Genomic DNA, 25378 nt, shown 5'->3' on the forward strand with positions numbered 1-25378 from the left:
ACGCGGAATGTCTTTGTAATGTTGTGCTATTTATACACCTTCCCATGAGATCAAGTTGTTGTTTTGGATGCACACTCACCCTGAGCAAAGGCCTCAAGTACGTCCCCTCCCACGCCTGCCTGGCAGTCCTGTGGTGTGTGAGTTGGGGTGGAACCAGCCGAGGTGGAGCGTATGGGCATGGGCATGGAGCAGCCCGCACCGTGACTGGGGGAGGAATGAGGGGAGCCTCCAGACTGGGACTGCAACATAAAAACACCCGTGATATTGATAGTGTCATCAGCAAAATATGTGACCTTTAGAATTTGCCATTTCACTGCACTGTATGTGATAGATCGGCATTTCGGGAAATACCCTTATTTGCTTTCTTGCCGAGCGTAAGACCACATGACCACATTTTGTTGTTTTTACACTCCTGTTTTTGTACAGATTAAACAAAGAGATATAACATTAAAATCAGTGAGCTTAGGTACTGGTATGCAGATTTTGTTACCTTTGGACAGACCCAGGCTAGCTGTTTCCCCCCGTTTCCAGTCTTTATGCTAAGCTATGCTAACCGACTGGCTTTATATTTACCGTACAGACATGAGAGTGGTCTCTCTCGGCAAGAAATCATATTTCCCAAAATGTCCAAATATTCTTTTAAACCCAAGTTTAGTCATCCCGTAATACGTAAGGACAATATGCCTATTTCAATGACTTATTATTGTGAGACTAAAAAGTCTCACAATAATTTGGGGAAGTTGGTCTTGAAACATGAGTATGAGTTGCGTCAGAAAGTATATTCTATATCACCAAAAGAATGAGATATACACATTATTTTTTTGACCTTGACAGGTGCAAAAAAGACGAGCTGAGGAATGTTATCGGGCATGTTTTTGCTGGTGCATAGTGAGCAGATAGCATGGCATATTTGGTTATTTTCACGACATACTGGACAGTCTTCCATCTGCAAGCTTTTAGTAAATCTGGGCTTTTGATTAATCTCCACATCAACAAAGCCAACTCCGGAACAACCGCATTTCAATGGAAGACGCCGTATTGCAATCACAGCTTGCAGCTTTGAGAAGAGGTGACCTTTTTGCTTCTAAAGGTGACTTTGATTAAAACAAGTAGAGACACAGATGTGACCAAAAGAACTTAATCCGCGTAGGGAGAACAAACAAAAACAATGGTTTAAAGGCAAGAAAACCTTGAGGAAACCCTATACTGGCTGACTATACCCTGTGGGTCTATAGTGCACCTTTACTGCATCGAGGGGGTAACGAGAAGCATGTGTGGGTGAACGGCTGGGCCTGTGCTGAGACCAGAGATGTATCTCTCAGAGAAAGGATCACTGTGTGTCTCTGGGACTGGTGCAGGCCCAGGTCGATGGCTCGCAGCCAGACAGCAGATGGCCGGCCAGACTGCAGTCACATTAGAAGGGAGGTTGTTAGTGCCGATGAAAGAAACAGGTCCCTGACATTCGGGCTAACGAAAAACACAGTTCTTTCAACTTGTTTGGACCAAGGACCTGGGAAAACCTGGTTTTAAAGATGTCACAGTCTGTAGTTTTAGCTCCCCGATGGTGCTAACAAGGAAGTGGTGGAGTAGCCGGGATGAGAGGACTAGATCAGTGTAACCCAGTTAGATAGAGGAATCCTATTATCTTCCCTAACAGCCTTCTTAAAATCTATAATAAAAAACTTCCTTCAATTACATCTGTGTGAAGGAGGGGGAGTATAGTAGCATTAAACTAAGTGCTGAGACTAGAGCCAGGTATTTTAGCCTTGCAAACTGAATTAAGGGCAACTTACAGCCTGCTTCTGCTCCTCATCCTATCAGCCAGCAAAGGTAAGCAGTGAGAGAGAGCAAGAAGAGTGAGAGCAACAGAATTAAAGCAGCAGAAGAAGTAGAAGAAGAAAGGGATTTCTGCATGCACCGTACGGCTATTTGACATAACTCAAGATCACCGCTATGTCTCGGTTTTAAAGAATCAAACATGCCAACATCTCATTTAAATCAAACATGCCACCAAAGCTTTAAAACCGAATCATGTAAACTAAATGTACAAAACCTGTAAAATGATAATTTAGGACAATGGCAAAGTATATATGCATCATCCTACGGTAGGATATTAATAGTGATTCAGAGGCCTTTTCATCACACCTAATTCATCTAGGAGCAGGTGATTGTCTTACCTTTAGCAGCCTCATGAGTCCCTCCAGCTGCACCATCAGCTCCCGTCTGCTCTCCTGCAGGGCCGACATGCGCCTCTCCAGCTCGTCCTTCCTGTGTCTGCAGCAGAAGGAAGGACAGAGATTGAGGATACATTAAAACACAGGGGAGGAAGTGCTACTTGGAGCTGACAGTAATGAAACACAATGCGCACGTAGACGTAATACTTTACTTTAACAACGTAGCATGCCTTGAGATTTTTGGGGAATCAATTTCCTTTTTTGTGAGCAGTTTGGGGGTGCATGTCTGTAAATTATTTCACAAATACACCCCAGATACCTGTACAGATGTGTGTGAGGAGGTTCAGATTTGCTTTAGGGTCCAATAAGTCAAGGATCAGTTGCAGACACAAAGTATATAGAGTCGTAAATCGCTTACTATGCACTACATACCCAATATGTGTATCATTCAACATACTTTTGTGCAAATAAACAGGAGTATGTGTCTGAGAGCCCCCTTGCTGATTGGAGACGTGTAACCATGGTAACCCGTGCTAACCTCATGCGACCAAAGCGACGGTTTGTGAGAATCAAAGTCTGAATTAATTTAAAAACTATATTACGCCTAGCAAAGTGAAATCTTACACTTACAGTTCATTTTAAGCGTTATTGATGTTACAGAGCTGTTCGACAACGTCCGTCATCACCACCACATTGCACTGTGGGATATTTATGCCGGCGTGGTGTCCAGCGTTTGCATACTGTAATATTTCACCGGAAACAGTATGCAATTTGTGTATTATTGGTTTCATACTAAGGTTTCGGACATTCTAAAAATCTCACGTAGCGTACTAAACAGCATATTAGTATGGAATTTCAGACACGACAATGGTATTTGCATCACATCACTACACTGCATTTCTCTAGTATTTATACCACGTCACTGTTACAAATACCTTTAATTATCATGTAGGCATATCTGGCCCATCTTTCCCATTGTGAGTTTATTTTACCCTATCACTTATTTTTTAGCAGGACTGCATTATTGGAGCATAAAAATGTGCTTCCCCCCACATTTAACACTCGTTAGCTGCACCTACTGTAGCTGCACTACTGGTCAACAAAACTATTTGTGACCAACAGAAGTCTTATTTACTTTGGTGCACCTGACCTCTTTATGAAATAAAAATTTTTCCCTGGATCACTGACTGCTTCAAGAGAGATGTAAAATTAAATATTTATTCATTCATTGTGAATATCATTGATCTCATCTGCAAGGAGAAAGCTGCGAATCCCAGCAGTTTCACTCACTCTAAACACGCAGACCAGCATGACTTGAATATCTGGCCATGTCTTTTAGGTGAGGATTCTGGCTTATCATCACCCTCTGGTGTTCACAATGACTAACTGCATTTTTGCAAAACCTTCAAAGAGCCGTAGCAATCATCTGTCTGTTTGGAGTCGACCTCTCAAAGACTCACTAACAGCTGCCGACTGTAAACACCTCTGCTCTGTTCTGTATCTCCGAGCTGAATAAAGGAAACATCAGAGCCGTCCAGCCAGCCTCCAAACACAGTGAACAGTCTGTGCTGAAATATGACTACTTGATAATGTCTTGGTATAAAACGTGAATCACAAACAGGCTCAGTGAGTTGAAAAATGTCTTTAGACATGTTTGAATTATAGTGGGAGGAATAATAAGTGGAATAAATGTATCCTCCGGTGATATAAACCAATTATTTTATAGTTTTTATGTTTTAAAATTAGATTCTTGTACATACCTCCATCCTCTAACATGCCAAAGAGTGAGACAGCATAATTCAAATTCATCTCTAGTTCTGCTATGACTGACCGCTGATTCATTATTCAGGCCAGGCCAGACAAACAAGGAGTCATTCAGGGCAATAAGTGCTGTAACGCGTCCTCTCAGGGTGAGTATCTTCCAAGAACTGAACCCAAGGGGTCTCGGTGTCCTGCCAACATGACAAATAGCGACGCTGCTGCCGGTGAAGCTAATTCACAAACACCCTCCTGAATTAGCAGGACATTATTTCTACTTGAAGAATGAGCCCAGCCTACATTAATGCAACAGCCCTGGAGTGGTTTTATTACTAGATCTGCTTAATATATGGCTCCTTCTCCCTGTTGTTGGGAGGAAGATGCTCTGGTATGAGGTGTGGTGGTGGTGTTAGCGGGGAGGATACCTGAGGAGCCGTAGTTCAGTCAGAAGAGTGGGGTTCTGCTGGGCTTTTTCTGGGGTCGGCTGAGAGGCCTGCTCGTGCTCCAGCCGCAGCCGCTGGATCTCCTGGAGGATCTCCCTGAATGAGTTAATCAATCAGTTCACTAAACAGCAGCAGTGGTGGAAGAAATACTGCGATTCTTTGCTCAGGTTAAAGCAGTAATACAACAATGTAAAAATACTCCGTCATAATTAAAAATCCTGCATTCAAAACTTTACTTAAAAGTACAGAAGTATTATCAGCAAAATGTACTTACAGTAACAAAAGTGAAAGTACTACTCATGCAGAATGACTGCTTTCATAGAGTTTTACTATATATATGTTGTATTATTGGGTTCTTTGTTTTGATGCATTAACATGTAAGCAGCATTTTAATGGTAAAGCTGGTTGAGGTAGAGTAAATGTTAAAGGAATTGTCCGATATTTTGGGAAATAAGCACATTTTAAAGAGTTGGGAATTTACTGCAAAGATTGTTGTTAGTAGTTTTGGTGATAACACACGTCAGTGGGGGCGTTAAGTGCGTAGCTCCGCTGCTAAGCTGGCGAGGCATGAGATCATGTGAGAATTGCGGGATCACATATTCCATCTTGTCAGGCTTCAAGTTATGCATTGGTGTCTGGCTCGCCAGACCATGGACCAATCAGTGTCCTGTAAGGAGCTACTGCCAGCTGGCTTATGTGTGTAAGAGGCAACGGAGAGGCGACATCTTCGTTCTGAACAACAATGGCGGCTCCTGAAGAGGTTAGCGTAGCTGTAACAAAATTAGTTATATCCCAACTGGAGAGTATTTCTTCATTGAAAGAAGAGCAAAGAACGGCACTGAAGGCTTTTCTCCATGGAAAAGATGTTTTTGCTCTTTTCCTGACTGGCTTCGGCAAGAGTTTGATTGACAGATGGTTCATCCAATCACCTGTAAAAGTATTGTTTTGAAAGTGCCTGCCGTTTTCCAAACAGTTTCCAATGACGGCTTCTCAGACGGTTCTGTGACACCAACCATCTGGCTGTTCAGGTTAGCGGAGGTAGTCACAGAACCAAATCAGCGTCTATTAAGGCCGGTTTACTTTCTTTCTTACTTGGACAGCATGAGTGAGCGCGCGACTTGCCGCAAATAGGTTTATACGGAAGTTGGCCCGCTACAACGGTCGCAATGGCAAAAATCTGAATCTGCAAAGTAACTAGTAATTATAGAACATAGTGGACAAGAAGTATAAAATGGGATCAAAATACTCAAACGATACTCAAGTAAATTGCAGGGACCTAAAACTATATTTCTAAGTATAGTACTTAAGTCAAATAAACTAATAATACTTAGTTACTTTAGACCACAACCAGCCAACCGATCAGTAAAACAATACTGATTTGTTTCCAATGAATAACTGATGTTTAAATTGTACCTGTTTTTGTTCTCCAGCTCTGCAATCAGCTGTCTCTGTTGCTTATTGGCATCGAAGTTGAAACCCAGATCTGTTGGAGGACATTGTTGCTGAAAAACAAAATTAGCATAGCATTAGTAACGGTGGGAAGACAAAATTCAAACACCAACAGCCACCTTCTGACCACAGTGAGCAGTAATGACTCTCTGCTGGAGGCTTATTATGTTTCTGCATAAACAGGGAGCTGTTTCGGATCACCAACGCTTTCCTTTATCCCTCCATATAAAGGGATGCAAAGTACTAATCCAAATAAACCCAAAGTAACCCTACAGGGACATTTTATGTTAACTTTTAAATGTTGATGTAGACAAGCTTCTACCTTATGTCTTTTTATCAAAAACCCTGATGGTGCTTATTTAGGCATGGATATTTATCGTTTTCAAGGTCTTTAAAGTTATAATCCTCAAGATTTTTATGAAATCAAACCACACTGTTGATTCTTTAATAGATAATAATCTATTCACATTCTGTATTATCTCTCTATATGATAGTTTTTATTGGTAGTGGCGGAGTCTGCCATTCCCACACTGGATTCACATTGACTACATACGTGTCAGGGATTCAGAGTAAAAATGCAGGTAATCCAGAACGACTTTATCTAATTTATCTTAATTGTTAGTGTTCACTCTCTTTATATCATATCAGAGCTGTATTAAGTTACTGTATTTCCTACAGCTGTTGCTTTGTATTAAAAGGCGGGTCCATCTGCGTTCTTTTCTGTTTTTTTAAATGGAAACGCCCTCTCAGTCCTTAGCAATAAGTAGTGACATAGGTAAGTTAAGCTAATCAATAAGGTTATGAATAATGTGAATGCTACACTAGCTGAGTCAAAGTTAACTGGGCTAAGTTTGGAAATAACTGAAAGGGTTAGTTTGGAATTTTTTGAAGTGGGGTTGTTTATATACTCCCACGTTCTGCGAGGTAAAATTATTATTTTGTGAATGCAGTCTGGTGGCTTTGAAGAGAGTGATATAACGACTGTCTGACGGCAAAGTGAAGCGGCTGTGGACAGGAGCAACAGAAAAACGCATTTTAGCAACCTGAAATCAGTTTAAGTATACTCTATATTTAGTACATATATTTCCACCGCGTTACCTCAGCGTCAGACAGCCTTTTCCGATGGGGAACTGAAGCCGTTATGTCGCTGTCTTTAAAGCCACTAAACAGACAGTGATTTTATCTTGCAGAACACCGGAGTCTACCGCTACATCGATTGGTGAATTTGTTTGTTATTGTGTGACTTTCGGATCCGAATTAACGTGGCGTCCACACAGCAGTACATTGCTAAGCTTCTGTGGCGGTACTCTTGTCTGCTTCTCCAAACTGGGAGCACGCCGACTGCCATCTAATTTAATACAAGGATGTATACAGTATATACTGTATATGTAGAAGCGTCATCATGCAGAAACCTACGTCAGGTCACGTGGGAAAACGTTTTTATTAGGGCTTGGGAAATGTTCATATTTGAATACATAAGGAACACCACTGGGAAGCTACAGAATGATATAAAAACTAAAAAAAAATTAATAATAATAATAGTAATGGACCTGCCCTTTAAAAGCCATCAACTGGTGAAACACTGGGCAGCTTTTATTGTGAAGAAGTCACAGGAAACGTATTGTATTTGTCACCGTGCTTAGCGCTGACCATGATCACCAAAAATGTGTCTACAGTACAAAACAAGATTTTGACAGCGGATGATTTTTATTTTCAAGTAAAACCGCTGGTAGATAAGAGCACGTATAGTATAACAGTCTGACTTTAAAGTACGAGTAGTCTTATACATTTAAGTTCTCCAGCCACAATGAAGCCCCTAACAATGACTTGTCAAAGCATTAGATGTGAAGTGCGGGGTCGACTGAAGCCCACCACGGGCCGTTCTGTGAGACACTCACTGTGGAGTTGCCCGCCTCGGCTGCCAGGCGAGCAGCGTAGCGAGCGATGAGGCGGTGCTCTTCATCTAGCCGGCTGGGACTCTCCAAGACACTGCCCAAAGTCATAGACAGAGAAATAAATCACACGCACATACAGACACACTGACTCTAATATGACAAGCTCTTATGTAAGAAGAAGGGGAAAGTTTGTAGAGTCAAAGTGATTATGTAAAACTTTATAATTGAGGTGACCTGAATGTGTGACTCCAATGTTGATAGAGGGATAATTGGTCGTAACAATGAACTGAGATGGATAAGAGAGATGCCAAATGCATTTGTGACTGTGCCAGTGCCCGTTCTGACCATTTCATCACTGGCTGGAAATGTCAAATAAGGCATGAGACTTTAAATGATCATGGGCGTGGCATATGGCGTGGACAGATGACGGGACATATGCCGTCCCTTCTCGGCAGGCGGTCTGCAATGAAGAGTGAAGGAGAGCTGAAATGGTGCTGAGCTCCGTCTAACTCTGACTGGAGAGTGAGCGATGATTAAGACCATTACACCCAATCTGGCTTCAAACCCGCTGCTGCATCAACAACCACACAGTCCCTGCAGCTTTGACTACCCCGGCTCTAAACACACTGAAAAACAGCCTTTTAATCCACATTTATATTGAAATCTTATCTTTCCCAAAGCAGATAGAAAAAGCTGCCGGAGTGATGAGATCATTTTAGCTGCTCCAGCTCCTACCTCGCTTGTTTTAAGGGTTTTCTTAGCTCTTTGATGATATCAGTGAAAATACGGCGGATCATTCGACTTGTTTCAAGATAATGTCACCTGACTTAAAAAAACACTCAGTTGGTCTGCACTAGACTGTCAAGAAATGTCTGTAAAATGGGACACTTTCTAAATAATTTACTCTCATCCTCAGGCTAAAGCACAGACAGAGTTTCTTGTAAAATTAAAGTAATACATTAAAGCGCGTCAGGGAGCTGCTCGGGTTGGCTCAGGAAGCGCCGTGACCTGAAGAGGTCTGTTGGAGCTGGAATGCGTGTCTGGATCTTTGGGCGATCAGTATAGAAGCTGCTCCACCGGGGAGTTTCCTGGCACCACCTGATGGTCTGTGCCAGGTTTTGGACAAAGATGCATGAACCGCCTTCAAGCCCTCCTGAACTGGCCTCTTTCCCAGATTCCTTTATTTTTGTCTCACATTTGAAGATACCAGCTTTTATTTTTTTTACTCAAACACAATATCTCAGACACAACTGGTCCTATTTTGGAGATTAAATACTGTGCTCTGATTGGCCTAATGGTACCACAACTAACGGCCAGGACACACAGAATGCATGAGCAGCGCACGTGCGTCACGGAACCTCTTGCTTTTTATTTCAGCGCCCAAGTTAGAGAAGCCACAAAGCCTGTGTGATTCGAGGTCTCGCCTATTTTTACCGTGTGCTGTGCAGTTCACAGCAAAAATAGACAGTGAAAATGATCTTTTGACTGTATATTGACATCATACCAGCAACATTACTACAGTTTCAATGTCTGTATCTGTAGAATATGTCACAGAATCAACACTTCCTGTTTTCATTTCAAAATAAAAGCCCTTTTTTCTGTGGACAGAATCCCTTCATTTGTTAACACAAGGCTTTTATTCTGAAATATTTACAGGACAATGTTGTGGAAAATGCAGAGGCACTATAAATGAATAGAGTACCGGCTGTTAATGGTGAATTATAACTATTATTACCTTACCTTACCTTTTTTCTGTCTAAAATAAATAAAATAAAAATATTGTTTTTAATTCAAATCAGCTGTCAGAATTTTTTTAAATGGTAATAAAATATTTTAGTTTAATTACAATATAATTCCACTGGAAATCAATACATGACAATATTGAATTATTGCAAAGCCTGACTAGCTCCATTTGAGGTATTGATGTAAAGTACGGAGGGCCAGAGTTAGTTTACTCACCAGGTTGGATTAAATGTTTTAATCCAAACGTTTATGTTAAGCATATGTTGCTCATTAAATCTTCTAGGAGTTCATCCATAATGACACCAACTGATAGAAACACAAACTGCTGTGTTCCTGGTCAATCCTCAGTTAACTCTGAATTAAAACTCATCAAGCTCAAGACAGCATTTTCTTTTTTTTTATTTTATCTTCTGCCGCCGTGGTTCTGCATGACTAACAGGTAATAAATTGCGGTTCGCCCTTGGAGGACGAGCTGGTGGTGAGCGATTGTCTGAGGGAGAGAGAGAGAGAGCGTGGTGGGAGGGAGCAGATGCCATGTCAGCAGAGCAGACAGTATCACAGAACAGACTGTGAAGGAGGCTGGATGCTCAACACCCACCATTTCTCAAACAGAGTGCATTCAGTTTCAACTCTGCACTGACAACAACACAATCATGAATGTGTTTTGTGTTTTGCTGTGAATCTAAACAAACAAGGACAGCCCCGGTGCTGCTTCTCAGTTTGTGGCTCTTGAACTGAGGCAGAGCCACAAGGAGCTTTGCATTATTCAGCAGCAGCATCTTTGACTCATAGGCCCTTCATGTGAAAGCGGGCAGGCCGGCGCCTGGTAATTATAATAATAGATTAATATTTACAAACCAAATGTGACACAGTGAGAGGCTGGTAGGAACTGGCCTTCTGTTCTCTGCAACCAAACCTAAGTGAAGCCTGCTCCTTCCCTCCTCATTCAACACCTTATCTACCGGTATCCACGCCGACTCGCAACACAACCTATTTTGGAAGCGTCACGGTGGCTTAATGCGCAATTTCTGCCCTAAATATGGCAGCTTTGTAGTTGTTAAGGCAACAGCATCCTCGGTACATGACATCTTCCCAAAGCAGCTCTGATTCACAGAGCAAAATGTCAAGACAAAGGTTATCAGGCTTCTTCATTACTGCCACAGTGGAACAAACCTCAGGAGAGCGTCGCCTCGCTCTCGTACATGCTGAACACGTGATGTCTTCCGCTGACCTCCACGGGTCTGGATGCAAGGCAACGTTTACCGCCTCGGGTGTCCCTATCTTGTCAGCTTCCTTCAAACCCGCTCTAATCCTGATACCGTCAGCCCTCGGAGACAAGACTGCACTGCACAAAATGTTCATCTCTGCAAGAAACTTAATCTAGTATTGATTGTTAGCATCTCATTTTTCTAAACACAGATAGGAAATCTTCCAGATAATTACACTTGTAATATAACAGAGAGAAGAAAGGGGATATTGGCATGACCTCACTCCTTTAATTCACATTTTAAAGGGGACATATTATGAAAAACTCACTTTTTCAGTGTTTGTGCTCATACATTTGGGTATCTGGAGTGCCTACCAACCATCAAACGTGAAATAAGACAACCCAGTCAGTTTTTGTGGGCTGTCTAGATCAGAAAACGTGATTCTCCTTCCTATGTCACATGCAGGCTCATTAGAATATAGAGTGCAGGTGCAGGGATGACGTATTTTTGTAGGCTAACCCGGAAATTGCACACAACGAGGCTGTAAAGGCGGACGTATCTGCGTGATGACGTTTTACAGTCTCATTTAACCACTTGTTAGTAACCGCCTTTTTAAGACACATAAAAGCTTCAGAATTCACGACAGGGATATTTACTGATGTATTTATATCATAGAAGAAAGCGTTAAAATTTCTTCAGCATGTATTAACCACAGGCCATATTTTGGGCTAACCCTCCCAGGTACTGCATTTAGCATAAAAAATAGGCTCAAATCATATCATGGCAAACTCAAACTCAACTGGCAACAACAGCTGTCAGTGTGCTGACTTGACTATGACTTGACCGCAACTGCATGTGATTATCATAAAGTGGGCATGTCTGTAAAGGGGAGACTCGTGGGTACCCATAGAACCCATTTTCAATCACATATCTTGAGGTCAGAGGTCAAGGGACCCCTTTGAAAATGGCCATGACAGTTTTTCCTCACCAAAATTTTGCACAAGTTTGGAGCGTTATTTAACCTCCTTCTCGGCAAGCTAGTATGACAATAGATTCCTTAGGTTTTCTAGTTTCATATGATACCAGTATCTTCACCCTAGCTTTAAAACTGAGCCCGCTACAACTTCCGAAATCACAAATTGCATTAATGCGTTAAAGAAATTAGTAGCGTGAAAATGAATTTAACGCGTTATCGCTTTAACTTTGACAGCCCTAGTAAAAACCTATTCAAAAAACCTACTGACTTCGAGACAAGAAAACCGAAAGTGCAAAAATGTTAACTAATTTCCGGCTTTTAGGACTCATTCCTGCAGCACTTATATCGCCCACAGCTTGAGAACTACCTTTGCAAAGGTGCACCATATTTTTCTCACAAGCCAATCAGAGCAGACTGGGCTTTTTCAGGAGGGGGTCTTAAAGACACAGGAGCTAAAACAGAGTGTTTCACACAGAGAGTGAATACAGGTATATTCAGACAGACAGTATGAGAACAATAATGTGTTTTTTGAACATTAAAGCATGTAAACATGTTCTAGTAGAAACCCCAAAATACAATTATGAACCTGAAAATGAGCATGATATGTCCCCTTTAAGGTTCAGTCTTGCGGTGATGGACATTTTTTGCAGTGTGCATGCTGCCCTTCAGCTGACTGGGTCCTTGGTAGTACTGTACTGTCTGATATCTCGGCCCAGAAGACCACAAGTAGAAAAACAACATCCACAGACTTCATTCAAGCTGTTTGTTAATTTTCAACCAAAGGATTTCAGTCAAACACCTGATCTTAAACAGGGCTGATGTGCACACCTCTATTCTTTCTGTACACCAGACGGCGACGTCTCGCCCCTCCTAATGTGCCGTGGGAAGTCCTGAGTCCCTGAGCAGTCTCATCTTGCAAACATAAATTGCCGGGAAGATGTGAGAGAGAGATACTGTACTCAAAGCGAAAATGCACCCAGCACCGACTTGCAGGACAGAGTACAGATACATTAAAGCCGCCTCAAAGTGCTCCGCATTATCATTCATAACCACAATAGTTCATTACCACTGTGAGTAAATAATAATAGAGCTGGCCTTTAACTGAAATGAGAGGACAATTAGTCTGCTTTCACGGGGCTCTCTTCTGCTCGTCTGTTTACACGACGAGGCTCCAATTCTATCATAATCTATTTGTCAAATCAACCCTTTAAGTAGGAGTGCTCACATATTCTTCATGACAGCGTAACAAATTTTTCCTCTAAAAATACACTCACAAGGGCATGCTGCTCGGATGCAAAAATGTGTGTCAAGTGTGAGGGAACAAATAACATCTGTAGTCAGATTTTCCGCGCTGCTCTTGCTGTTTCCACTGATGAGAGGGAATCTGTCACCTATTCTGAGCACAGAGGGGATTCTGTGGGATTAAAAGCATTTTATTTTTGCATGTGTGTAACTTAAAGTGACATCTTGTCATCGTTAAAGAAGCTAATTCTGTGGAGTAGTAGCTTCAAAAAGACATTGTGCCTGGAGGTGCTTACCTTTTGGTAGGAGTAGGTGTCCCAGAGGACATGAGCATTGTGTCGTTCATGTTGTTGGCCACTGGTTTCGGCTGACTAAAAGACAAGATTAGAGGTCTTTAATGCTACACTGCAGAGGCCTGTGGTGCTTGTCACCAGGGAATGGGGTAGAGGGCATTTGCATTTTATTAGTAATCATGAATCAGCGATCCTGACTTCAATTTAATCCAACTGTACAAATGGGGATACGAGGGTAGACAGGAGAGGGGTCATTATAAACTACTGAGCGTGGTGCACAAAATAGGCAACATGTTGTACCCGAGTTAACTTAAAATTGAAGCGAAATAATTGACTTTTCCGGGAAATGTTTTTAGGGCTATTAGCTTCAACCTAATTAACATGAGCACGAGCAACAACAGCAGACAAGGAAACTAATTAAACTGGAAGTCTGTGAAAAAGCAGGAAAGGTGACATTGCGGGAGGTAATTTGTGAGGGTAAACAAAGCGATGGGGTCCATCTGGCGGCTGAAACGGCGGCCCCCGTGAGCTCATTGGAGCCCGAAACCCTCGGACCACAGAGTCTCATTAACGGATCAAAATATCGCTCTGCACATCTCAGGTGCTCTCTGCTTCACACTTCACCCGCCGCCACAGAAAATAACACTGGATTTCCATTTCTCTGTAGTTGTGTCTCCTCAATCTGCTCGTAGTAGCAGTTGTCAGTGTTGACTGTTTTTATTTAAAGCACTCATTATCACATAAAAGGCACTGAACAGTATGGTGTCCTGTTATGCTTATTTGTCCAATCAGCATTTATGGCCAAAATCAAACTATTTATACCCACATTGTGCAGAATACTGATATCAGCACAAGACACAGAGAGCGTTTGTCTGCTACGGAGTCACAAAGTGCCTCAGCAGCACACATAGTCATCCTTTCTGTTTTATTATTGTGCTACTAAAAATAACAAGCAAGCACAATTTCTGGATCACTAATTCTATTCAAATAATTTGTTCTCAAACCAAAGTACATATTCCATTGCATTAATGTGGATGCTCGTGGGGGTTAAGCGAATTCTTTTTAAAGAAACGTTGCAATTATTTATTGGTTCGTACATTTAAATTTCCCTCAGGACTAGCCCAACAGATTCAAAAGACAACCACGGACAGTCCTACATTAGTAATTTATATATTATATTATAACACAATCCTGCTTATTCTTGTTTCAAGCAAAGAAAAAGCAACTATCACTACTCCAACCTGCACATGCTGCCTTCTGGTCTCCTGCACAGACACACTGTGTGCACAAATACTCCAAAGTTAACCTCTCATTTAACGCTCATTATATCATATTACAATAATCCACCCTGGAGGTGCAGACGGGAGAGGAGACAGGGGGCATCACACTTACCTCTGTGAGGAGAGAAAGCACCTGCACGGCTGGCAAAATACATCCAACTGCTGCTGTTGCCAGATGCCTAATCTGCCCTCAACTGAGCAAGCGAGCATCTCAATGTACTACACTGCTGCTGTCTCCAAGGAAACTCGACGGTCACATGACTTCATGACGATGTGGTTTTGTCTCTCTCTCTCTCTCTCTCTCTCTCTCTCTCTCTCTCTCCTCTCTCCTCTCTGAAGCTCTCTGCTCTGACTCTGTCTTTTCACCTCTCTCTAACACATGAATACACACTGGATATTAGGGAAATGCTGTTTGCTCAAAAATTGCAACTTCTAAAAAAAGCACAAATCTCCTTCTGGAGAAAACAAACTGGCCTCTGCAGTCAACACTATAATTGCATTTTACATATCTTGACTCTTCCTCTTACCTTCAGTGGAGTTACATAAGTCAAAGCTCTTCACAGCTTTCCTTCTATAAATAATCATCAGACCTTTTCCAATATAACTCCTGTGGAACTGTACAAAAGAGCGCTCCTTCTTACGTAAAAGTATTTCCTTTTTCCTCTAAGATTTGGATTCATTCTAGCAGGCGTCCTAACTCATTCACATCAGCGTCTACTCTGCAGCCCCGTGGTACGCTGGCTGAAGAAATGCTGATTAAAGACACACAGTCCAGTAATCCAGCCGGTGCCTCAGAGGTCAAATGGGAGAGAGTTGACACAACATTTAGGCACTATAGAGATCAAAGTCTGCAATGCGCTAAGCCTCGTGCTACCTGCGTGCAGCGAATGACAATGTGCCACCCCTTTCCTTGCACTTGGCAGGAGTACAGGGGAGCTTCATACGCACATATTCACCTTATTCCTGACAAACAACGGATGCACGTCTGCCTTCAATCGCCCTCCGCCGGCTAAAAATAATACCCAAACATGAAGCATCCTCTCCTGCTTGGCAAAGGTGCTCCTATTTCCCCGGTGCCTCGGCCATAAAAACCCAAATGGATCACGCTCACAGAAAAGTGAATTATATGCCTGTTCTCTCCATTTTAATGACATAGATGGAATAAAAAAAAGATGTTTAAAACAGAGGAAGGCATTTTAAAAATGTAAAAGGATTTCTGGAGATAATATGGAGAGTGGAAAATTGCTAAATATTAAATATGGTACTGAGAATTTGACACTTTAATGTGTGTTCCACATTAATGCAAAGTACGGTAAGATGCCTATTTTCGACTCTTAAACTATTTTGGTGCTTAAAGTCTTCTGGCAGAGGCGGCACTAAGTCTGAAGGTAGGAAGCCGTATCATAGATTTAAAGTTTCTGAGACAGACGGTGCATCCCAAACCTATAACTCCTCTCCAAAACACAAAATCCGCAAGAATCTCGCTGACAGTTTGAGTGGAGGGAAAAAAAATTCACAGCTCAGCTTGCTGTTAGTCTTGGCTTTCAGATGCCAGTAAATATTTCAAAAACAGCATCAGAATAGATAGTTTGTCTGGAGAGGAGGAGAGGGGTTTGGACAACTGGGAGACTCGTGTCCGTTCAGTTTGGGAGTTTTGATCGAGTCTGACGCTCTACCCTGATTCTGCCATTGTTACTCACTCACAACCGCTTCGCCAGCCTCACACAAACACACACACACACCTGTGAGACCACGCTGATGGATGTCACAACATGAAATAACCTCCTCACAGACAACATTCATCAGGATCAGCAACTAGCTGCACTACAGTTTTAAAATACCAACAGCACATTTTTCTCTCTGTCAATAAAATGAAGTCAATTCAGAATAAAATTGGAGGCTTGGCAGTTTTCCTGTGACTAATTATCGGAGGGATCCAGTTTGAGGGAGGATTTCTGTAGCCAGCAGGGGGATCATCATGGGAATGTAGGCGGACAATTACTGTATTCACCCATAATTTCTCTGAAATCGACCGTTAACAAGTGAAAATTATTCCATTAGTGCCAGCTCTTCCTTTATGGCTCACGGCTACAGAGTGCAGAAGTAAGATTTACAATTGGTATGTTGGATTTAAAGGAATAGTTTAACTTTTTGTGGATTGTGTTCATTTGGCCAGAGTTACATGAGACTGCTCTCAGGTCTATCAGTTAGATATGAAGCTACTGCCAGCAGCCAGTTAGCTTAGCATAAAGACTGGAAACCGAGGGAAACCCAACCCGATAAATAGCGCAATGTTACACAGACATTCTGCGTGTCATGAGGACGCCTTTTAGACTTTTCACATGTCATTTGTATGCCACGCAACAAAATTACGGTAACTTTCGCAGTTAGGTTTAGGAAAAACGTGATGGTTGGGCTTAAAATAAGTACATAAAAGTAAAATACATATGAAACAACGCAACATAAGTACGGAAATCACATGACAAACGTCATTAACATAACTTACAAAACAACACAGCGGTCTCAGTTAAAAGATGTGTGTTTGCTGCGAAGCTAGCCTGGTTCTGTCCTATGGTAACAAAATCCACCTGCCAGCACCTCTAAAAGTGTGTTAAGACAGCACCGTCGCGTCTTCACGTAAAAACACAATTTGAGGTATTAGGGGAGTTATGTGCAGTGACTTCTTAGAGTCTCCACAATTAACAAGATATAACATATTAATTTGTGAGCTTTAGAGTTGCTGATAGGTGGATTTTGTTACTTTAGGGCGTAGACTGTATATAAGAAGTGAACGTAGTCACCATTACATCACCTATTGGTTTGTGGACTGCCGTTTTGAAGCCAGCTAAAGACATTTTTAGGCGACCAAAATCTTACAATTAAATTTCAGGAACTGAAAACACTATGAAAGACAACTCCCAGACCGGACAACGCCGTGGTAGCGACCTGTCAATCACAAAGTAGCCACGCCCTAAAGCATCCCCTGCTTTTGACTCTAAATGGGACCATAATTTACTAAATGAACATCATGCTGTATTGAAGAAGACTTGAAACTAGCGATTGAGACCATAAACTCATGTTTACAATGTTTACTGAGGTAATAAATCAAGTGAGAAGTAGGCTCATTTTCTCATAGACTTCTATGCAATCAGACTTCTTTTTGCAACCAGAGGAGTCGCCCCCTGCTGGCTGTTAGATAGAATGCAGGTTTCAGGCACTTCAGCATTGGCTTCAATTTTTAGAAACAGAGGTTGGTCACTGGTTTAGGGCAAAGCTAAACTAGCTGTTTCTCCCTGTTTTCAGTCTTTATGCTCAATCTCAAATTATGTGCCATATTCCGAACTAATAAAGAAACACATCTGGATAATTTCCCCCCATGTATGCACAAAATAGACCCCTTGCATTTTCTTTGACTTAACAATAAAATCTGTTCTGCAGTTCGAAGGCATGCACAGTTAAATATGGAAGTATTAAATCTGAGCCAAAATTGAGAATAGCAGTCACCGATGAATACATGTTTTTGAATGGTTGTCAGGTTTAGAAAACATCTTTTCATGGCTCGGTTGACGAGAGGCGTTACTTCATCACCACACACAAATAAAAACATAAAAGCTTCTGGAACCAAAAATAGATATTTTTCATCAAAGACGCCGGGGACTTTGACAATACAATAGAGACAGAGACACATACAGATGTCTCGGGGGTCAACAGTCACATCCATTATCCTAAAAGTCAGTGAACACACACAAACACACACAGTGCCACAAACCTTAAAATACCATCTGCGAGAGCATGAGAATGCACTTTGTCCATTACAGTCTTAAAGGAGAACATAACGACAAGAAGTTCCTGGAAGTTCTACCTCAAAACTTCCATTTTAGAGATAACACAGATGCATAGGCCTATATGTATTCATACGTGACTTGTGTCAAATAACCAATGGTGGAAGAAGTATTCAGACAACTCTAGCAAAAGTACCAGCAGTACAACAATCTAAAAATACTAAAGTACAAGCAAAAGGTCTGCATTCAAATTTGTACTGAAGTATAGAAGTATTATCAGCAAGTAGCCGACTACAATGGCCCCTGTGAGTGGGACAGTATATTGTTATTTAGAGGCAACAGGTCAGGAAAAAAGTGTGATTTCAGTGGTAGCCTACTGAGTAGCTTAGAAATTAATATAATTCTGGATTGCTGCTGTTGTTTGTCATTACAGTATTTTACAATTTAGGGTCAGTGGCTGTATATAATATTTTTAAAATGGTGTTTTTATTTGCTTGGCTCGAGCGTGTGTGGTCACAATGTCACAATGTCAAAGGGCCCAAAGTCGTTGGCAATGAAAGCAGATGGCACAAATGTGATGCCACTTGTAGCTGATCGTCTGTTGCCCCGCTACAATCTGATTGTCTGTTTGAACAAAATCTGTCTTCATTTTTGGTCTTTTCTCTAATCTTTGCTTTTTGTGAAATATTGAATAATTTCACATACAGTATTTGGAGTTATTTAAATGAAACCTTCTCAGAAGTTTAAAGGATAAATGTCTCTTTGACGGAGCTCCTATAGACATCTGAAATGTGACGAGGTGCCCTAAGTATACTGCTTTTTGTACGGGGACACAAGACGAAAAGGTTGGGAACCACCGTTTTTTATTGTTCAATCTTTATCAGAAAAGTAACAAGTAACTATTTCTGATTTAGTGGAGTAAAAAGTACAACATTTCCTTGTAGAGGAGTAGTATAAAATATATAAAATATGCTATAAAATGGAAAAACTCAAAATTGTTCCTTCTGTACATACAATATTTGAGTAGTTGTACGTATAGTAGTCACTTTCCACCACTGCAAATGACTAATATATATTTTTTTAGACTAAAAAATACTCAAAGAGGGGACCCTTCAGTTCATGGAAAAATTATTCTGAGGAAAACAATAACAACAAAAGGCCTCCCTGCAAAACAAAATTGAATATAACCAATAGCTCCAACTGAGCAGGACTCAATATTCTCGGTGCCTCCATCATTTGAAATAATCAACATCATAAAAAATAAATAAAAGACACGGATTACTGCTTGATGAGGGCCCTGCACATAATCCAAACTAGTTTCAGCCGCAAATTTTATTTGAATCAATATTAATCTACTTGTGTGATGTAATTTCATGTTACTCAGCCTTTACTGTGCGGGCTAATCCAATCGCCTCGTTGGAGGGAAACATGCAGGTCGACAGTTGATTCTCCACATTGTGATGAATTGTAAATTTATGCAAATGTGAACTTCATCTTAAATGCATAAGTTTGGGCACAATGCAGAAAAATTCCCTCACTAGTGGGCAGAGCCGGATTCAGAGATGATGGTATCTTATCACGCAGTAAAACAGGGAATCATGTTGATGTGTTGAGTCTATTATTCCATGCATCCACCAAGCTGGCTTCTCCCCCCATGATGGAGCTCACTATCAATTACTCACTGACACTCGCCAGAAGCAAAACCATATACAGACAGCTTAGATTTATGGTCGTGACTGGAATAAGAATGTGAGGATTTTGTTATGAAATGTGCCATGAGAAATGTGGAAAGTAAGTTTTCTGTGATCCTATTAATGCCATGAACAAGCAAAATCATAAATCACTTTCTAAATCTCAAACATTATTTGATTTGGCGGAGGCCAAAAGCATCAGATGATGAGAAAAGAGTATGGAGTGACCTTAGCGACGTGGACCTCTGCGGATGTATCTCAGTGGCGGAATTGATTATGGAAATCGTACAATTTTTCAACTGAAATGTAAATGAGTGTGCAGGGTTTAAGACAGCGGCAGAATATAATGCATTTCCTATAATGACTTCCAGGAGCCTCAAAGCCCGGAGTGTGAGATTTATACTATCGTCCCCGTTTCATTGCCAACAGACTGACGAGGACGACCGCGCTGTTAACGGCGGCAGCGGCTGAACCTGAGTTGTATATCACCGTCTCCACCTAAGCAAATAATCATGGGTTTGACAACTTAGCGAGATGGCACTCTATCAGTCATGTGGTGACGGCGAAATGGAAAGATGGAGGCAGTTACATGACGAGAACAGACTATAGATCATGAGCATACTGGGCCTTGCTGTGCGGTTAATCAACAAATCAGTTGGGTTCCCCCTCATTAATGACACAACTAGTGGTAACAAATGCTCTGTGGAATGGTACTTACACAGTATGGGTGAGTTCCTGCGGTCTCTCAGCCTGCTCAGGGAACACAGGATGGGGCGGCTCTCCGATGGGGACGCAGCCTAGAGATTTACTGATGGCGTGGCTCAGCTTTTTGGCTGGAGATTTCTGTGAGGAGCGAAAGGACAAACAAAGTATCTGTAACTTTGTGTGTGTGCGTTGTGTCATCGTGTTGTAGAAACAGTTTTAAGCTGCTTCAGAAGTAATTTACATAACTAGGTCAACAGTTTGTGTACTGTGCCAAAAGTGTGGATCAGCAGTAGTTTGTGCATATTTAGTAAGTGCTACTTCACATGCAGTTTTGGTGGCTGCCCTACGGGCCCAAAACTGCAACGCCATGAGTCCCTTCTTCTGCGTTCATGTCAAGTTATTATTATATGGACAACTGAAGACAGGTGTGTGATTGCAGAGTTTGTGTATTGGTTAAAAAAACTGCAAAAATACTGTGCAATACAGTAAACCTTTTATTGAGCGCCAAGTTGGCTATATTTCCCAATTCATAATTACAACTTGGAAATTGATGTGAATGTTACTTACAAGTCAGAAATTGGCAGTTACAGGTACGGTATCTCGGATGTGACATAAATGTGGTATAAGCATACTATACTGTACCATTATTGATAAAGCAGTTTTTGATATATGATACTGTAACTATACTTTTGTATATATATTTTTAGCCTGAGTCACTGATAACCAATGTCAGTGTCTTCAAATCTGACCAACTAGCGATTATTTTCATTGTCTATTAATCTGTTGATTATTTTCTCAATTAACTGATTAGTTGTTTGGTCTACAAAATGTTGATCAGTGTTTCCCAAAGCCCAAGATGACGTCCTCAAATGTCTTGTTTTGTCCACAACTCAAAGATATTCAGTTTACTGTCATAGAGTAAAGAAACCAGAAAATATTCACATTTAAGAAGCTGAAATCAGAGAAATTTAGACCTTTTTTTTCCTTAAAAAAATACTCAAACCAATTAATAGATTATCAAAATAGTTGCAGATTAATTTAATAGTTGACAACTAATCGGTTAATCGTTGCAGCTCTGGTTGTCGTGCAAAAAAAGGACAAAACTCTCCAGAATTTCATTCTTGGTAGGGTAGAAAGTCTCTGAAAAGTTTTGTTATTTAACACCCCAGTGAAAAACAAACTAAAACACAAACTAATTAATACATTTTAGGTGAGATGGGATACCACTTCCTTAAGGCAGGGTGATCAGTGTAGCATGCGCCATCATTTAGGGGGAAAAAACAGCAACTGTTTAATAGAAATCACATTAGTTTACTTGTAATGAAATGTGTTAAAGGAATAAAATTGCCTTGCCTTTATATAGTGCAATTTACCCTTATAATACGGACACACAAAAAAAAGGTGCCGTTGGAGAGTACGTATAGAGCACTATCAGACACAACAATGGTCTTGCTCCTTTATGAGCACCCATTGTTTTGTGTCACAACAAAGTCAGCTAATCAGAATTGTGGTGGATGGAAACCAAATAAAATGTGTTGAACATCGTCCCAGATGTGTTTCATAGACATATTTTACACCAATTTGTCACAAAAGTGGGAAATAATCCAGAGCAGATTCATCCACCTTCATGATAAACATCATAAATGTTTTATCTTCATATTTCTGACTGTGTTTTGTGTTTCATGCTCTCAGGCATGTTATTCAAGTCCTGATTCATTCTCTTCTGTGCAAAAGCCGAGTGAGAGATGGGAATTGGATTTGGGATCTAGCGCCTATGACTTCCCATGTTTCGATTTATAACGTAATGATGAAGCTTTGGGGGGATGCTGCTACACGGCAAATTCAATCAATACAACTTCATTTTCCAAAATGAGTAACACGCCCCATAAAATCCCTCTTGAATGGCTCTGACAGGACAGGAAATGTCGGGAGACGGACGAATAGTCTGCTGCCATGTTGTAAAATCATTCCGCTCTCTCACAGAGGTATTGACTTTGGGATTATTTTGAAAAGGGAACAACGTGATGTAAAATTGAGAGCGATCGGGGCTTTGCCTTACCCAGGATGAGTGCTCCTTCATCTGGTGCTGGTTGCTATGGGGACCATTGGCATGGCCACGCCAGAAGCAGCTCTGGCAGAGCTGGTAGCCATGGCACTGTTGGCACCGGTACCGGAAACCCATCATGCTCTCGCTCCGGCAATATGAACATTCCACCGGATGGAAGACTGAGCGGTAAAAAAACAAAAAAGATATTGATCTTCTGTCAGAGAAGCAGAGACGTCTTTATTTACACAGTTACTAACAAAACCTCTGCATACAGTTACTCTTAAGACGGTGGTTCCCAACCTGTTTTCGTCTGAAAGTGATGGAAAGTAACTAAGTACATTTACTCTAGAACTGTCAGACATAAGTAAAATTTTAAGGCACTTGTACTTTACTTGAGTACAGTAAAGTAGCATAAATCTGAAATACTCAAGCACATCAAAATTGTACTTAAAGGGCCAGTGTGTAGCATTTTGGGGGGGTCTATTGGCAGAAATGGAATATTATATTACGTATGTTTTCTTTTAGTGTATAATCCCAGAACGGACAAACAAACACTGGCTCTAGACAGGGCCATTCACATTTTCACGTTTTCACGTCTGTCAACGTAGTTCTCCGACACGCTTGGGACACGGGAGGAGTTTCAGTTGGTTACAGTCTGCAACCTCACCACTAGATCCCGCCAAATCCCACACACTGCACCTTTAAGTACAGTCCTTGAGTAAATGCACTTAGTTACTTTCCGTCACTGAATCAGAGTATCTAGTTGGGGCTCCTGGTCATGTTTCAGATTTTCTATGAGTTGTTAGCAGTTCTGTCAGAGATTTAGTCAAATTAAATGAGGAACTTTGATGTTTAAATGTTGACATTCCAATGTGGATGTACAGCGTGAATACAAATAGCTTGAGATCTCACCATTTTCAACATTAGCAAGTCGGTGCATGAGCGGAAGCCACACGAGGCATTGAGGGGGAGGATCTGCCATCAACACATCCAAAAACGTGTTCAGCATAATCTTCTTCTGGATACAAACACACACAAACATGCATTAAACAAGACGTGTAAATTGTTAGAGATTTAAAAGAAGATCAAGGAGGAGAGGGTGGGGTGTTGAAATATCTTCCTCATACCTGCTGAGGGAAGCACGTCCGCACCGAATGCTCCGTGTAGCCAAACGAAGGGCCCTCGAACACGGCTGTGGGGAGTTTCAGCACCTCCCGGAGGAACTGATCGAACTTTGCAAACATCATGACTCCACTTGAGTCAGAGATCTGTGAGAAAATATCTGAGAGACAGAAAATGTCAGATTTAAATAAGGTTCAAAACAGGCTGTGTGTGAATGTGTTGATCCACAGTCTGTATACTCAGCAAAGAGTCAAGATATGAACAGTTAAAACAAATTAATTCTGCAGTCATGCTCCAACAGTGCCCCTGTGTGTTTAATGTGAGCAACTGCATGAAGGTAGCCATGACATCAGATTTCATCAAATCAAGCTAATTAAAAATACAGCTCATTCACATACATATCTTCTGACATGTTGTGTGTTTAAGGTGCTTAGAAATGTACTTACAGCGTAGTTTGTCCACAATTTTCCCTCCACACATTGTTGACAGCATGGCTTTCATTGAGAAAACTGTCAGCTTCCCATGGCTTTCACTGCAAGTAGAAGGAAAGGTGAATTTATAAGCAGTAAATTTAAATTCTGACTGGTTTTGGCTGCCGATTAGACTGATGTCATGCTATTAAATAGGCGTTATCAGTCGCTATAACGACCATAGATGTGGGTCAATAAGGGCCTACTTCACCCAATATTAGGTTTTGTCATCTATTCACATGGTAGATCACCGAAATGAGGTATAGTAGATCACGACAGCGACCTCTAGCAACTGTAGTAATTATGACAGGAGCAGAAGTGGTGCCGTCAAATAGACCGCATGGGGTGGTGGCTAAATGCAGTACCTGTGAGGGTTTCTGGACAATATTTGTCGTTGTTTTGTGTTGTTAATTAATTTCCAATAATGATTATATACATACATTTGCATAAAGCAGCATATTTGTATTACTTGACAAATCTCCCTTTAAGGTACATTTTGAAAAGATTAAAAATGTTGTGATTAATCACAATTAACTATGGACCATCATGCGATTAAACATTTGAATCGATTGACAGCCCTAATAATAAAAGATTGATACTTGATGTCTGTGTATCTACAATATTGCCACACAACATATTGCGATACTTTTCTGTATCGGTATGTTCTCCCACCCCTAAAACATATCTGTGCACTTTTGAGGTGACATCTAATACTGTGTAAACTAAGCCTTAAACCACAGATTAACATGTTATATTAAGGTAATTATTAGGTCGCCTCAAGACCCCTTAAAATCTTTTCAACTTGCCAAGAGAGACCAGCTCTTTGATTTCAGATTAATTTAGCTCTGACTTCCGAGCAGAGGTAACACGGTACATGAAAGCTCTTCTGCTTAATTCGGTTTGGACCTCAGGGAAAGATAGCGAAACTGCTTCCTGTGATCGCAGACTGTCATTTCCACAAAGTTTCCCAGCGATACGGCAGCATGAATAATAACGGAGCGGGACCAGAGTGGCCTTACAGATAAAAGTAAACCAATTGAATGGGTCGATGAATGGACGGGGCGAGCAGCCAATCAATTTGAACTCACAAGGTACAATAA

At 41.1% G+C, this 25378-nt stretch overlaps 1 protein-coding gene and 1 long non-coding RNA gene across 8 annotated transcripts in view; one reads left to right on the forward strand and one right to left on the reverse strand.

Moving 5' to 3' along the window:
• LOC141783856 (uncharacterized) overlaps positions 1-25378 on the forward strand; it is a 94164-nt gene that overhangs the window by 64378 nt on the left and 4408 nt on the right. The gene's annotated exons all lie outside the window — the stretch shown is intronic.
• The window catches only part of dtnbb (dystrobrevin, beta b), a 38662-nt gene that overhangs the window by 5796 nt on the left and 7488 nt on the right, over positions 1-25378 (reverse strand). For 2 of the 6 annotated variants that reach the window (XM_074661439.1, XM_074661437.1), the window contains exons 6-17: positions 24255-24340; positions 23814-23968; positions 23599-23704; positions 22699-22865; positions 20653-20777; positions 13185-13259; positions 7723-7813; positions 5789-5877; positions 4358-4471; positions 2178-2274; positions 1794-1814; positions 80-239 (exon numbers count right to left, since the gene is read on the reverse strand). In XM_074661439.1, coding sequence (XP_074517540.1) covers positions 80-239; positions 1794-1814; positions 2178-2274; positions 4358-4471; positions 5789-5877; positions 7723-7813; positions 13185-13259; positions 20653-20777; positions 22699-22865; positions 23599-23704; positions 23814-23968; positions 24255-24340 — 1286 coding nt within the window. The remainder of the gene's footprint in view (positions 1-79; positions 240-1793; positions 1815-2177; positions 2275-4357; positions 4472-5788; positions 5878-7722; positions 7814-13184; positions 13260-20652; positions 20778-22698; positions 22866-23598; positions 23705-23813; positions 23969-24254; positions 24341-25378) is intronic. The other 4 variants (XM_074661438.1, XM_074661441.1, XM_074661440.1 and 1 more) reach the window with 4 other exon arrangements.

The sequence above is a fragment of the Sebastes fasciatus genome, chromosome 15, assembly GCF_043250625.1.
Source record: "Sebastes fasciatus isolate fSebFas1 chromosome 15, fSebFas1.pri, whole genome shotgun sequence".
Classification (NCBI taxonomy): domain Eukaryota; kingdom Metazoa; phylum Chordata; class Actinopteri; order Perciformes; family Sebastidae; genus Sebastes; species Sebastes fasciatus.